The sequence below is a fragment of the Triticum dicoccoides genome, chromosome 7A, assembly GCF_002162155.2.
Source record: "Triticum dicoccoides isolate Atlit2015 ecotype Zavitan chromosome 7A, WEW_v2.0, whole genome shotgun sequence".
Lineage (NCBI taxonomy): Eukaryota > Viridiplantae > Streptophyta > Magnoliopsida > Poales > Poaceae > Triticum > Triticum dicoccoides.
The window spans coordinates 685666156-685679441 of record NC_041392.1 but is presented as its reverse complement, the minus strand read 5'-3'; the positions used below and the strand labels follow the sequence as shown (position 1 = coordinate 685679441).

At 50.8% G+C, this 13286-nt stretch overlaps 1 protein-coding gene across 1 annotated transcript; it reads left to right on the top strand.

Moving 5' to 3' along the window:
• The first annotated feature begins 461 nt into the window (after positions 1 to 461).
• Positions 462 to 992, top strand: LOC119333895 (nuclear transcription factor Y subunit B-like). Its single transcript, XM_037606619.1, has 3 exons — positions 462 to 655; positions 751 to 878; positions 988 to 992. The coding sequence occupies exons 1-3, from the start codon at positions 462 to 464 to the stop codon at positions 990 to 992; spliced, it is 327 nt and encodes a 108-aa protein (XP_037462516.1).
• Positions 993 to 13286: the final 12294 nt, after the last annotated feature.

The following is a 13286-nucleotide window of genomic DNA, read 5'->3' as shown; positions in this document are numbered from 1 at the left end:
CTGCCGCCGCCCCCAACCCCACCGCCACCGCCACCATCGACGACCCTCGCCGTAGATTAGGTTGAGGCCGACCCAAGATCGAGCCCATGCCCAGAGCCGCCCCTAAGATTCGCAGGCAACCCCACGCCAATCAGGACCTCGATCTGGATCGAGCAGGCACTCTCCACAGACGGGGCTTGGGCAGGCGAGCCAACCGCAGCGGATTCGGCCCTCAGCTCCTCCGGTGGCCAGAAAGGCACCGCGGAGGCTCGCGGAGCACGGGGACGTCGCTCGCCGCCCTCACCGCACCTCCATTCCCCTCCACCACCTTCCCTCCCTCTACACACCTGTCTATATAAGGTACGGCTCCCTCTCCCCTCACCTCTCTCCCCGCGCTTCCGGAAGTCGAGGTCTAGGGTTTGGTGCGCCGGTGCGCTGATGGATCTGGCGGGGTTGCTGGTGTGCTGCAGGAGGGCGGCCGGATGTCGGACGCGCCGGCGAGCCCGCCGGGCGGCGGCTTCGGCGGCGTTAGGGAGCGGGACAGGTTCCTGCCCATCGCCAACATCAGCAGCATCATGAAGATGGCCATCCTGGCCAACGGCAAGATCACCAAGGACGACAAGGAGACCGTGCGGGAGTGCATCTCGAAGTTCATTGCTTCATCGCCAGCGAGTGAGTGCCTCTGTTGACCGCTGACGCTCTGTTTTTCCTACCTGAATCAAGTGTGGTCTGGTGCTGACCTGTCGCTGTTTTGTCTTGTCTGTAATGTAGGGCGAGCGACAAGTGCCAGAGGGAGAAGTGCAAGACCATCAACATCGACGACCTGCTCTGGGCGATGGCCACGCTAGGCTTTCAGGAGTACATTGAGCCCCTCAAGGTTTATCTACAGAATTACAGAGGTGCATGCCCATTTAGCCATGTGGGATTTTTTATCTGAACTAATTGGGGATGGATTAGTGCTTTGAGAGTTAGGTAGGTCCATGATAGTTTAATATGTTGCTGTTGTAGCCTGAAAAGCTCTGTTTGGCACTTTTGTTAGTCCTAGTTGGCAATTTTAAACACTCATGTTCAGCTTGGTGACTGATGAGACCCCACACTGCCTGGCACCAATCATCTTATTGTCCTTAGAACAAGTGTTGATTTATCCCTCCAATTACTACTGTCATTGAGATCTTCAATTCTTTTCTGTACTATTAATTCAGATAACTGAATGATTTTAAGCACTAAGAATTGTCTCCGGAGTCCAACTATTAAACTGTTTAAGTAGCTACTGAATCTGCTTGCTTGGTTATGGCAGACATACATGCCTTACAAATTCGTTATTCTTGTTTGAAGCTAAGCTAGGCTGCTGTAGTTCCAGCAAAAAACAGGGGAGCCGCTCTTTTTGTTCTTCACTAATAAATTCTTGTTTGAATGCATATCCTGGGGGTGGTGAAGCTGGGAGCCTTTCCTCCCCATAAAAATACTTTGCTCTTCATTATGACCAATGCCCTTATATAATTAGCTGCTAGGAGTGTTTATATACTTGATCACCACACCTCTACTATTCTGGTTACTTTTGCTTTCTTCTCTGTAGTTGTCCAGGGCATAACAGTTTTATGTGTGGCTTGTTATTTTGTTACCAGCCTACTTTCTTGTGCTTCTGGTCGAGTCTTGTGGAGAAGCAGGGCGAATCGGGCATCATCTCACTTGTGCCTATGTGGTAAGAATAGAACGCCACTCTCGCTTGATGTGCATGTATTAGTACAACAAAGCATTCTTACATGGTGATTGTTAGCAACAGAACAATTATCTTGCAACATAGCTTGCCAAATTGCTTGCTTGCTTACTATATAACCTGTACTGCTAAACATGTTATCCCACTCCATGATGTTGTATCATTTGCAAATACTCCTGGACATCGGCTGCCATTACCTATAATCTGTACCTCTAAAAGAGGAGTATAAACTGGACTAATCTGTACTCTATTATGCTTGAGACTTGATCCAAGCCGTATTAATTGTTGCGAGTGATGTTATTATCTACTCTAATGGCTGATGAATCTGTACCTGCCATACCATGTGGAATGAATAATGAATTTGTACCCGAAAACCATGTGTAATGATTGTTATTTTTGCATCATTTAAATTTTTTTTCTGCTATATAGTTTCTCACTCATGATTGATCTACTGCAGGTGAATGAGGTTTTCAAATGTTGGAAGGAGGAGGATAATAGGAACTTCTGTTATGTCTTAGCATCTAAATTTTTGTTTTAATTTTCTTTGTTGTAGAATAGTTTTGTTTTGCAGTTACTATTCCTGGGATGTAAAGATATCTTAGATATGTATTGCTGGAATGAATGGTTGTAATATAATAACATTGCACGTTGCCCAAGATAGCTTGTGGTGTGATGTGTTGTAATGTCAATGGCATAATAACTTCTTTTGTATTGGATCAATTTTTTCGGAACTGGGCTAGGCCCAAGTTATATTGGACAATTATTTTCAGGGAAAAACATGAGAGGCACAGCAAAGAAATGGCCCAGAAAAATACATGATCAAAAAGAAAATATGCTGTTAAAAGGGCCACACAAAGAAATCAATAAGGCTGAATTGTTGGGCCAGACCCATGTAGCTAATAAAAGCACAGGAAAAAAATACATTAAAACGGCCAAATTGTTGGGCTAGGCCCATGTAGAAAATCAAATTGGACCGGCTGAATCTTGTGCCACGTCAGATTGCCACGCTGGATGCCTACGTGGCCTGGGGAGGTTGCTAGTGACCAAAACGCCACAGTAGACATATTTTGGTCATAAACGTCTTCGACCGTTCCAGAAGAAAGGTCGCTATAGTCAGTTTATGACGGCCAGCATATGACCTTATGTTTTTGGTCACAAAAAGGTCACAAATGGAAATTTGTGACCATTCAGTGACCAATAGTGGTGGTCACAAGTTGACATATTTCTTGTAGTGGTCGGAGGAGCGTCCGGTGAGCGCCTTGTGTCCGCCTCTGCCTCCGGACCAGGCTTTGGAGCCTGGCTGGTGGAGGCACGATTGGCAGCCTCTCCGAATATAGTCCGGCGAGGTCTCTTTGTCCTGAAGAGAGCACGAGTGTTAATATGCCTTAAAGGTATAACACCTGGGATAATGAGGCGCGCCATACCTCTGCGCTGACGCCTCATTCCGGACTGCACCTCTTTTCTGCCCACGGGGCCCTGCGGCCCCTCGTCGGCTTGTCGCCGCAGGTTCGGCCTCCCGTCTCAGAAACCTCCCCTGCAAAGTTTGGTTGTAATCAGGAAACTAAAAACACGAGAGGGCGGACCCCTATTCGGGGTACTGGGATTTTGATATCAGTTACCTGGGAGGCCGGGATTAGACCTGGGTAATCGGCCGTAATGGCCACCAAGGCGTTGTCCTTGCTCAATTGATGGAACACTCCATCAATTAGCTTCACAGATACGTCCGGATCCTCTTGAGAGGCCGGGTCGAGGGACCGTCCGGGGTCCTCGGGTTGTGGAGGAGGGCTGTTTATTTCTTTAACAGCCTGGCGCAGTTCCTGCGTTGAAGTCGCTAGACTGAATATTTAACGATGGGGATATAAAACGGATGGGCAAGATGCGACCACTTCCCAGCTTGGAGGATTGTACATAGAAAATCCACCCTTCAGGTCGACGTGGAGAAAATCCTCCTCTTCTCCCTTGTACAAAGCGGACAAGGTCTTTGCTAGAGCCGCAGCCGAATCCGGCCCCTTACGGCCGTAGCGGGTGGCGTCATCCTCCCCGTTGAAGTCCCACATGGGGTGGCCTCTATACTGTAGCGGCTGCACCCCTCGCATGATGCTTGCGGCCATGACCCCGATCATGGTCAGTTCTTATCATATCTATCAGATCTCACTATCGTAAGGGGACACGATCTGTGCTTCGACAAGATGTGCCTCTGAAAACTGCGTCTCGAAATGTGGAATGGCAGACGGAAAACGGTTCGAAATGATGACCAAGCAGACGTGATGTCACATTAAGAAAAGTTGATAGCGGATTGGACTCGTGTAATATTATATTTTCTGTGGTTGTGTGTGGTACTTGTGTTGCATACCCGGACACATTCTGCGGTTGGAGTATTCGGACACAATTTGCTCGCCAGACACCTCGTCATTGAAGCTTGGTTCAGGGGCAACTGAGGGAGTCCTGGACTAAGGGGTCCTCGGGCGTCCGACCTATTGGACATGGGCCGAACTGATGGCCTGTGAAGATACAAAGACCGAAGACTCTACCCGTGTCCAGATGGGACTCTCCTTGATGTGGAAGGCAAGCTTGGCATCCGAATATGAAAATTCCTTTCTCTGTAACCAACCTTATGTAGCCCTAGATCCCTCCGGTGTCTATATAATAGGAGGGCTAGGTCCGTAGACATAGATCGTCATAATTATAGTCAGACATGCTAGACTTCTAGGGTTTAGCCATTACGATCTCATGGTAGATAAACTCTTGTAATACTCATATTCATCGAGATCAAAGCAAGCAGAAAGTAGGGTATTACCTCCATAGAGAGGGCCCGAACCTGGGTAAAACATTGTGTCACTTGCCTCCTGTTACCAGTGACCTTAGACACACAGTTCGGGACCCCCTACCCGAGATCCGCTGGCTTTGACACCGACAATACTAGTGACACTTTGTTTGTCTATGTATTCGCACATGTACTAAGTTTCCGGTTAATACAATTCTAGCATGAATAATAAACATTTATCATGATATAAGGATATATTAAATAACAACTTTATTATTGCCTCTAGGGCATATTTCCTTCAGTGTCCCACGTGCACTAGAGTCTATCATCGGGATTACATTGTAATGATTCTAACACCCATGGAGTCTTGGTGCTGATCTTGTTTTGCTCGTGAGAGAGGCTTAGTCAATGGGTCTCCAACATTCAGATCCGTATGTATCTTGCAAATCTCTATGTCTCCCTCCTTGACTTGATCGTGGATGGAATCGAAGCGTATCTTGATGTGCTTGGTTCTCCTGTGAAATCTGGATTCCTTTGCCAAGACAATTGCACCAGTATTGTCACAAAAGATTTTCATTGGACCCGATGCACTAGGTATTAAATCTAGATCAGATATGAACTCCTTCATCCAGACTCCTTCATTTGCTTCTTCAGAAGAAGCCATGTACTCCGCTTCACACGTAGATCCCGCCACGACGCTCTGCTTGGAACTGCACCAACTGACAGCTCCATGATAACTCAAAAGTATTGGGGATCGCAACAGTTTTTGAGGGTAGAGTATTCAACCCAAATTTATTGATTCGACACAAGGTTTATTAAGGCACACAAGAAGAAAGCTAAAAAGGAAATAAACTATCATGGATGATACAATTAAAAAGTATGAGCACCGACAACTAGCATGAGTGTGTGAACATGAATGTAATGTTGGTGAGAAATACGTACTCCCCCAAGCTTAGGCTTTTGGCCTAAGTTGGTCTGAGGGAGTCCTGGATTAGGGGGTGTTCGGGTAGCCGGACTATAGCTTCAGCCGGACTCCAGGACTATGAAGATACAAGATTGAAGACTTCGTCCCGTGTCCGGATGGGACTTTCCTTGGCGTGGAAGGCAAGCTTGGCGATGCGGATATTCAAGATCTCCTACCATTGTAACCGACTTTGTGTAACCCTAACCCTCTCCGGTGTCTATATAAACTGGAAGGTTTTAGTCTGTTGGACAACTTCATCATACAACAATCATACAATAGGCTAGCCTCTGGGGTTTAGCCTCCTTGATCTCGTGGTAGATCTACTCTTGTACTACCCATATCATCAATATTAATCAAGCAGGACGTAGGGTTTTACCTCCATCAAGAGGGCCCGAACCTGGGTAAAACATCGTGTTCCTTGCCTCCTGTTACCATCCGGCATAGACGCACAGTTCGGGATCCCCTACCCGAGATCCACCGGTTTTGACACCGACATTGGTGCTTTCATTGAGAGTTCCTCTGTGTCGTCGTTTTCAGGCCCGATGGCTCCTTCGATCATCAACAGCAATGCAGTCCAGGGTGAGACTTTTCTCCCCGGACAGATCTTCGTCTTCGGCGGCTTCGCACTTTGGGCCAATTCGCTTGGCCACCTTGAGCAGATCGAAAGCTATGCCCCTGGCCATCAGGTCAGGTTTGGAAGCCTAAACTACACGGCTGACATCCGCGGGGACTTGATCTTCGACGGATTCGAGCCACAGCCAAGCGCACCGCACTGTCTCGATGGGCATGATATAGCTCTGCCGCCGAACAACGCCGTGGAGGCCGCACACGCATCGGTTCCGACCATTAATTCGGAGCCTACTGCGCCGATCAAGGATCAGCGGTTGGACGCTGCCTCAGGGTCTGCGATCTCAGAGGCGATCGAGCCGAACTCCAGCCCCGCACTCCGCATGGCCCGTGACTCCGAGGAGCCTGATTCCTCTCCGAACTCCGAGCCCCCCACGCCCCTGCCGATCGAATCCGATTGGGCGCCGATAATGGAGTTCACCGCCGCGGACATCTTTCAGCACTCGCCCTTCGGCGACATCCTGAATTCTCTAAAGTCCTTGCCGGACTACGGTCAGCAAGGTCGGGATACGGACGATGAAGAAATTCAAAACCCACCCACCACCCACTTGGTAGCCACTGTCGACGACTTAACTGACATGCTTGACTTCTACTCCGAAGACATCGACGGCATGGACGACGATGCAGGAGACGAACAAGAACCATCACCTGTAGGGCGGTGGAAGGCCACCTCGTCATATGACATATATATGGTGGACACTCCAAAGGATGGAGATGGCGATGGAACAGCGGGGGACGATACCTCTAAGAAACAGCCCAAGCGCCGACGTCAGCGGCGCCGCTCTAAATACCGCCAAAGCAAAAATGGTGATTCTGGCACGGGAGATAATACTACTCTGGATAGCGCCGAAGAACACCCCCTCCAGCAAGATTCAGCACAGGAGGACAGAGAAGCCAGCCCTCACGAGAGGGCGGCGGACTAAGAGGCTGAGGACGATAATTATACGCCTCCCTCCGAAGACGAGGCAAGCCTCGACGACGACGAGTTCGTCGTGCCAGAGGATCTCACCGAACAAGAGCATTTTAAACGCAGGCTTATGGCCACAACAAGCAGCCTCAAGAAAAAGCAGCAATAGCTTAGAGCTGATCGGGATTTGCTAGCTGACAGATGGACTAAAGTCCTTGCGTCCAAAGAGTATGAACTCGAACGCCCCTCCAAGAGTTACCCAAAGCGCAGGCTGCTACCCCGACTAGAGGAGGAAGCACATACATCACCAGCGCATGACATGGCCGACCGGCCACCTCATGGCCGCGACAGAGAGGCCTCTTGGCCCTCCGCTCAAGCCATGCCCCGACGCCGCGTCAAGCATACTAAGGCACGGGAAAATGCACCCGACCTGCGCGACATACTGGAGGATAAGGCAAGGCAAACAAGATCGATCTACGGATCGCGCAGGCGCCCCACGGCACGTGACGGTGATCGTCACTCCGGATGCAATAAATCCGGCCGGGCCGAACTCAACAGACAAAGCTCCTTCGAGCTGCGTCGTGCTATAGCCCAATACAGAGGAGCCGCACACCACCTATGCTTCACAGATGAAGTAATGGATCATAAAATCCCTGAGGGCTTCAAACCCGTAAACATCGAATCGTATGATGGCACAACAGATCCTGCGGTATGGATCAAGGATTATCTCCTTCATATCCACATGGGCCGCGGTGATGATCTACACGCCATCAAATACCTCCCACTCAAACTTAAGGGACCGGCCCAGCATTGGCTTAACAGCTTGCCAGCAGACTCTATCGGTTCTTGGGAGGACCTAGAAGCCGCATTCCTAGACAACTTCCATGGCACTTATGTGCGACCACCGGATGCCGATGACCCTAGCCACATAATTCAGCAGCCAGAGGAATCGGCCAGGCAATTCCGGACACGGTTCCTAACAAAGAAAAAACAGATAGTCGACGATCCGGACACAGAGGCCTTAGCGGCCTTCAAGCATAATATCCGTGACGAGTGGCTTGCCCGGCACCTGGGACAGGAAAAGCCGAAATTTATGGCAGCCCTCACGACACTCATGACCCGCTTTTGCGCGGGAGAAGACAGATGGCTAGCTCATAGCAACAATTTAACCAAGAACCCTAGTAATTCGAATACCAAGGACAAAAGCGACAAGTTGCGTCGGAACAAACAAAAGCGCCGCATTAACAACGACAGCAACGAGGATACGGCAGTTAATGCCGGATTCTGAGGCTACAAATCTGGTCAACGGAAAAAGCCATTCAAAAGAAATACTCAGGGCCCGTCCAGTTTGGACCGAATACTCGACCGCTTGTGCCAGATACATGGCACCCCCGAAAAGCCAGCCAATCACACAAACAGGGACTGTTGGGTGTTTAAGCAGGAAGGCAAGTTAAGAGCCGAAAACAAAGACAAGGGGCTGCATAGCGACGACGAGGAGGAGCCCAGGTCGCCGAACAACAGTGGGCATAAGGGATTTCCCCTGCAAGTGCGGACAGTGAACATGATATACGCAACCCACATCCCCAAGAGGGAGCGGAAGCGTGCGTTATGGGACGTATATGCGATAGAGCCAGTCGCCCCAAAATTCAACCCATGGTCCTCCTGCCCGATCACCTTTGATCGAAGGGACCACCCCACTAGCATCCGCCACGGCGGCTTCGCCGCATTGGTTCTAGACCCAATCATTGACGGATTTCATCTCACAAGAGTCCTCATGGACGGTGGCAGCAGCCTGAACCTGCTTTACCAGGATACAGTGTGAAAAATGGCCATAGATCCCTCGAGGATCAAGCCCACCAAAACGACCTTTAAAGGCGTCATGCCAGGTGTAGAAGCCAACTGTAGAGGCTTAGTCACACTGGAAGTGGTCTTCGGATCTCCAGATAACTTCCGAAGCGAGGAGTTAATCTTCGACATAGTCTCGTTCCACAGTGGCTATCACGCATTGCTCAGGCAAACCGCATTCGCAAAATTCAACGCGGTACCGCACTATGCATACCTCAAGCTCAAGATGCCAGGCCCTAGAGGAGTAATCACGGTCAATGGGAACACTAAACGCTCCCTCCGAACGGAGGAGCACACGGCAGCGCTCGCAGCAGAAGTACAAGGCAGCCTCTCTAGGCAGTTCTCTAGTTCGGCCTTCAAAAAGCCAGACACTGTCAAGCGCGCCCTGAGTACCCTACAACAAGACCGCGTGGCATGTTCTGAGCTAGCGTAGCAATGCGGCCCCAACCCTAGCCCTCGCGATATAGCCAAACCAGTGCTTCACGTACATAACTACGCTCTTGAAATACCATGGACACAGGGGAAGGGGAACTATCATGGCACGCCTGAAATATGGTTTAAACCACACCAGGGGCTGCCGGATTACTTTTTTTTCTTTTTTCTCTTACTCTCAGGACTCCATACTTCGGATGACCCGTTCGGCAATTCAACAGCTGCACAAACGATGCAAGATCCAGGAAAGCAGACAAGCCACGCCGCATTATGGAACTCCCAGGTGGTCTCTATTGCGAGCATTATACCTGTTTTTTAATACAATTCCGCGGCCTGCCCCTAGCCAGGACATGTTAAATAGTCCAATTTCTTTTGCTTATCGCACTATTTGTATCGTTCCGCTTTCATAGCAGCCTTTCTATAAGAAATGCATCGCTTTTGGTCTATTTTTTGAATTATCCTATTTTTATATATATGTTTATCAATAACATGTTGCATCCGTACACTGCGGTACGGCAAAAATATGCCAGGGGCTTCAGTACCCATCAATATGACGTGAGAAGTCTGTACACTTTCACAAGTGCGGCACCCCGAACTTATAGCACTATATGCATCGGCTCTGAATCATGATTTGGGTCAATAGTTGGGTTTGCCCGGCTCCTATGTTTTGGTGCCTTACGTTCTGCTATATCGGCTAAGGTAGCACTAGGAGAACTACTGCGATTGTGCCCCGGTTGAGCTGGGCTGAGCACCTCAGTAGAGAAAGCTAAAACTGACTGTCATGATGAGGCAAGAGACCTGTCGCTGTTCGAGAGGTTTTTCGAGTCCTTAAAGACTTATGCCGCTTTGAGCGGGGAACCGTCTTTGTCCGGCCAAGGCATGGATAGCGCCCCGAACTCGGTCTTCCGAATACTAGGGGCTTCGCCGAAATTTAAAATTATAGAGTTCAATGGCTAAGTGAGAGTGTTAAAGCATTATAGTTCGATTGCCTTGTTCGTTGTGCTGAGCGCCTCCCTTGACGGACCCAATCATGGGAAAAAGAGCGCTCAGGTTTATCCCGAACACCCCAGCACTAGTGGCATGGGGGCAGAAGCCGACGACTGGCCATCTCTCAATTTTTTGATAAACGGCCACACAGAAAGTAATATTTTAAATTGAAGCATTGCTTAGCGCATATGAACAAGTTTTCAGGGCACAGGATAACACGAGCGAGTTCATTCAAAAATTACATCCTTGGTGCATTCATCCTCCATAAGGCGGGCACCGGCCAGAACATCCTTGTAATAGTTCTCGGGCTTGTGATGCTCCTTGCCCGGCGGCAGCCCGTCCCTCACAAGCTTCTCACCGTCCAGCTTACCCTAGTGCACCTTTGCATGGGCAAGGGCCCTACGGGCACCTTCGATGCAGACAGAGCGCTTGATGACCTCGAGCCTTGGACAAGCCTCCACCAGCCGCTGCACTAGTCCGAAGTAGCTCCCAGGCAGGGCCTCTCTAGGCCACAGCCGAACTATGAAGCCCTTCAGGGCCTGTTCGGCCGCCTTGTGGAGCTCGACTAGTTGCTTCAGCTAGTCGCTCAAGGGCACAGGGTGTCCGGCCTCAGCGTACTGAGACCAGAACACCTTCTCCGTTAAGCTGCCTTCCTCGGCTCGGTAGAATGCGGCGGCATCGGATACGCTGTGGGGAAGATCTGCGAATGCCCCTGGAGAGCTCCGGATTCGGGTAAGTAACAAGTAGTTTACTTTTATATGTCTTCTTTGCATAGAGAATGCCTTACCCGCCGCTATCTTTTTCACCGCATCTAATTCCTGGAGGGCCTTCTGGGCTTCGGCCTTGGAAGATTTGGCAGTTTTAAGGGCCGCAGCAAGCTCAGACGCTCGTGTCCTCGAGTCGAGCTCTAAATTCTCATGTTTTTCATGAGGGCCTAAAGCTCTTGCTGTACCTCGCCGACCTGCGCCTCAAATTTCTCCCGCTCGGTGCGCTCCATGGCCGCTCTCTTCTTGGCCTCGGATAGCGCCTGCTTGAGGGTCGCCACCTCAGTTGTGGCCCCTACAATAAGCAATATACTCCTGTCATTTTTTGCAATTGCGTCTTCTTATAGGCATTTTTTCTATAAGGTATCTCTTACCTTCTTCCTCCTCGAGCTGCCGTTTGGGAAGGCCGAGCTCTTGCTCGGTCCGCTCGAGGCCCTGCTTCAGGGCATCCACCTCCGCAGTCAGTGCGGCGGTGGCCAGCAGCGAAGCCTACATACGTATATTGACTCCTTTTTAGTTAGACTCCTGCGATATTTAATAGATCCTCTATTCGGCTTTTCTTTCCGAACGCCAAACATAGCATCAGGGGCTACTATCTATGCGGTAATATTTTTACAAATTTCTACTTACCTCGAAGCCTATTAGAAGGCTAGCACAAGCTTCAGTAAGTCCGCTTTTGGCGGACTGAACCTTCTGGACCATCGTACTCATGATAGTACGGTGCTCCTCGTCGATGGGGGCGCCCTTAAGCACCTCCAGCAGATTGTCCGGCGCCTCCGGTTGGACGGAGGACGCCGGCTCAATAGGCTTGCTCCTCTTGGCAGGAGTTCGCCTGCCGCGGTCCGGAACCGTTACTGATTCCGGCGCGGTGTCCGGCTTAAAGCCGGACATGGAGCCCTAGGGGGTCTCGTCCCCTTTACTCCTGGAGTCCGGGAGGTCGCCTCGCGGCTCCTCCTAGACCACCTCCTCTTGCCCCAGAGCTTGTCGCGACGCCACTTTGGCGTCATCCGCAGCACAGGGGGAGGCAGCGGGCAGAACTGAATTCACGTCCGATGAATCCAGGGAGCCGCTCGACAACTCGTCGAGCCCGTCCTTGGGCGGGCTGCATGATTATATTCGACATTAGGGAAAGCTGCACAACAAAACGAATATCATGAGTTACTCTGGTATCTGAACACTTACGATTTCACCGGACGCTTGGCCCTGTCCGGCCACTCCTCTTCGTCCTTGTCGGCGTCGGGGGCGTAGTCCGGCGGAGGGGTTTTCCTCTTCTTGGACCCTTCGCCCCCCCCTACTAGGGCGGCCTTCCTCTTCTTTCCTCCCCTCGCTGGAGGGAGAGAGGTCTCTTCTTCCTCCTCCTCATCTTCACGGGAGGAGTGCGTCTCGGACTCATCGGACGACGAGTCTGACACCACCATATGCCCGGAACTCTTTCGAGTCCCCGTGGCCTTCTTCTTCTTGGCCTTCTTCTCCGGCACCACATAAGATGCCGGAACCAGCAGCTTTACTAGGAGAGCAGGGGCTGGGTCTTCGGGCAAGGGAGCCGGACAGTTAATCAGTCCGGACTTCGCCAAGCCAATCCTATCAAAGGTGAGGGAGTTTAGATCCCTCATAGAGTCAAACTATGAAGAAAACTTAACATCCTGTAAAAGATGAAAATATTTTACCTCGCCAGCAGGACGCTGCGAGCTGAATCCACAGTCTTCGGAGGCGGACGTGGGAGCATCGGCGCCTTTGGTTAGCCCCTTCCAGAAATCTTCGTGCGTCGTGTCGAAGAGCCTGCTCAGAGTTCGGTGCTGCGCCGGGTTGAACTCCCACAAATTGAAGTCCCGTTCTTGACATGGAAGGATCCGGCGGACGAGCATGACCTAGACTATGTTGACAAGCTTGAGCTGCTTGTTCACCAGGGACGGGATGCATTTTTGCAGTCCGGTCACCTCTTCTTCGTCGCCCCACGACAAGCCCGTCTCCTTCCAGGACGTGAGCCGCGTAGGGGGTCCGGGTCGGAATTCAGGGACTGCGATCCACTTCGGATCGCGTGGCTCGGTGATGTAAAACCACCCTGACTGCCACCCCTTCAAGGTCTCCACAAAGGAGACCTCGAGCCATAGGACGTTGGCTATTTTGCCCGCCATGGCACCTCCGCACTCCGCCTAGTTGCCGCGCACTACCTTTGGCTTGACGTTGAAGGTCTTGAGCCAGAGGCCAAAATGGGGGCGGATGCAGAGGAAAGCCTCGCACACGACGATAAACGCCGAGATATTGAGGATGAAGTTCGGGGCCAGATCATGGAATTCTAG

Bases quoted from the DNA above. Each gene is read 5' to 3' on its own strand.
- LOC119333895 (XM_037606619.1), top strand. From the start codon at position 462: ATGTCGGACGCGCCGGCGAGCCCGCCGGGCGGCGGCTTCGGCGGCGTT. The intron at 656-750 runs GTGCCTCTGTTG...TCTGTAATGTAG, and splicing joins GCTTCATCGCCAGCGAGTGA to GGCGAGCGACAAGTGCCAGA.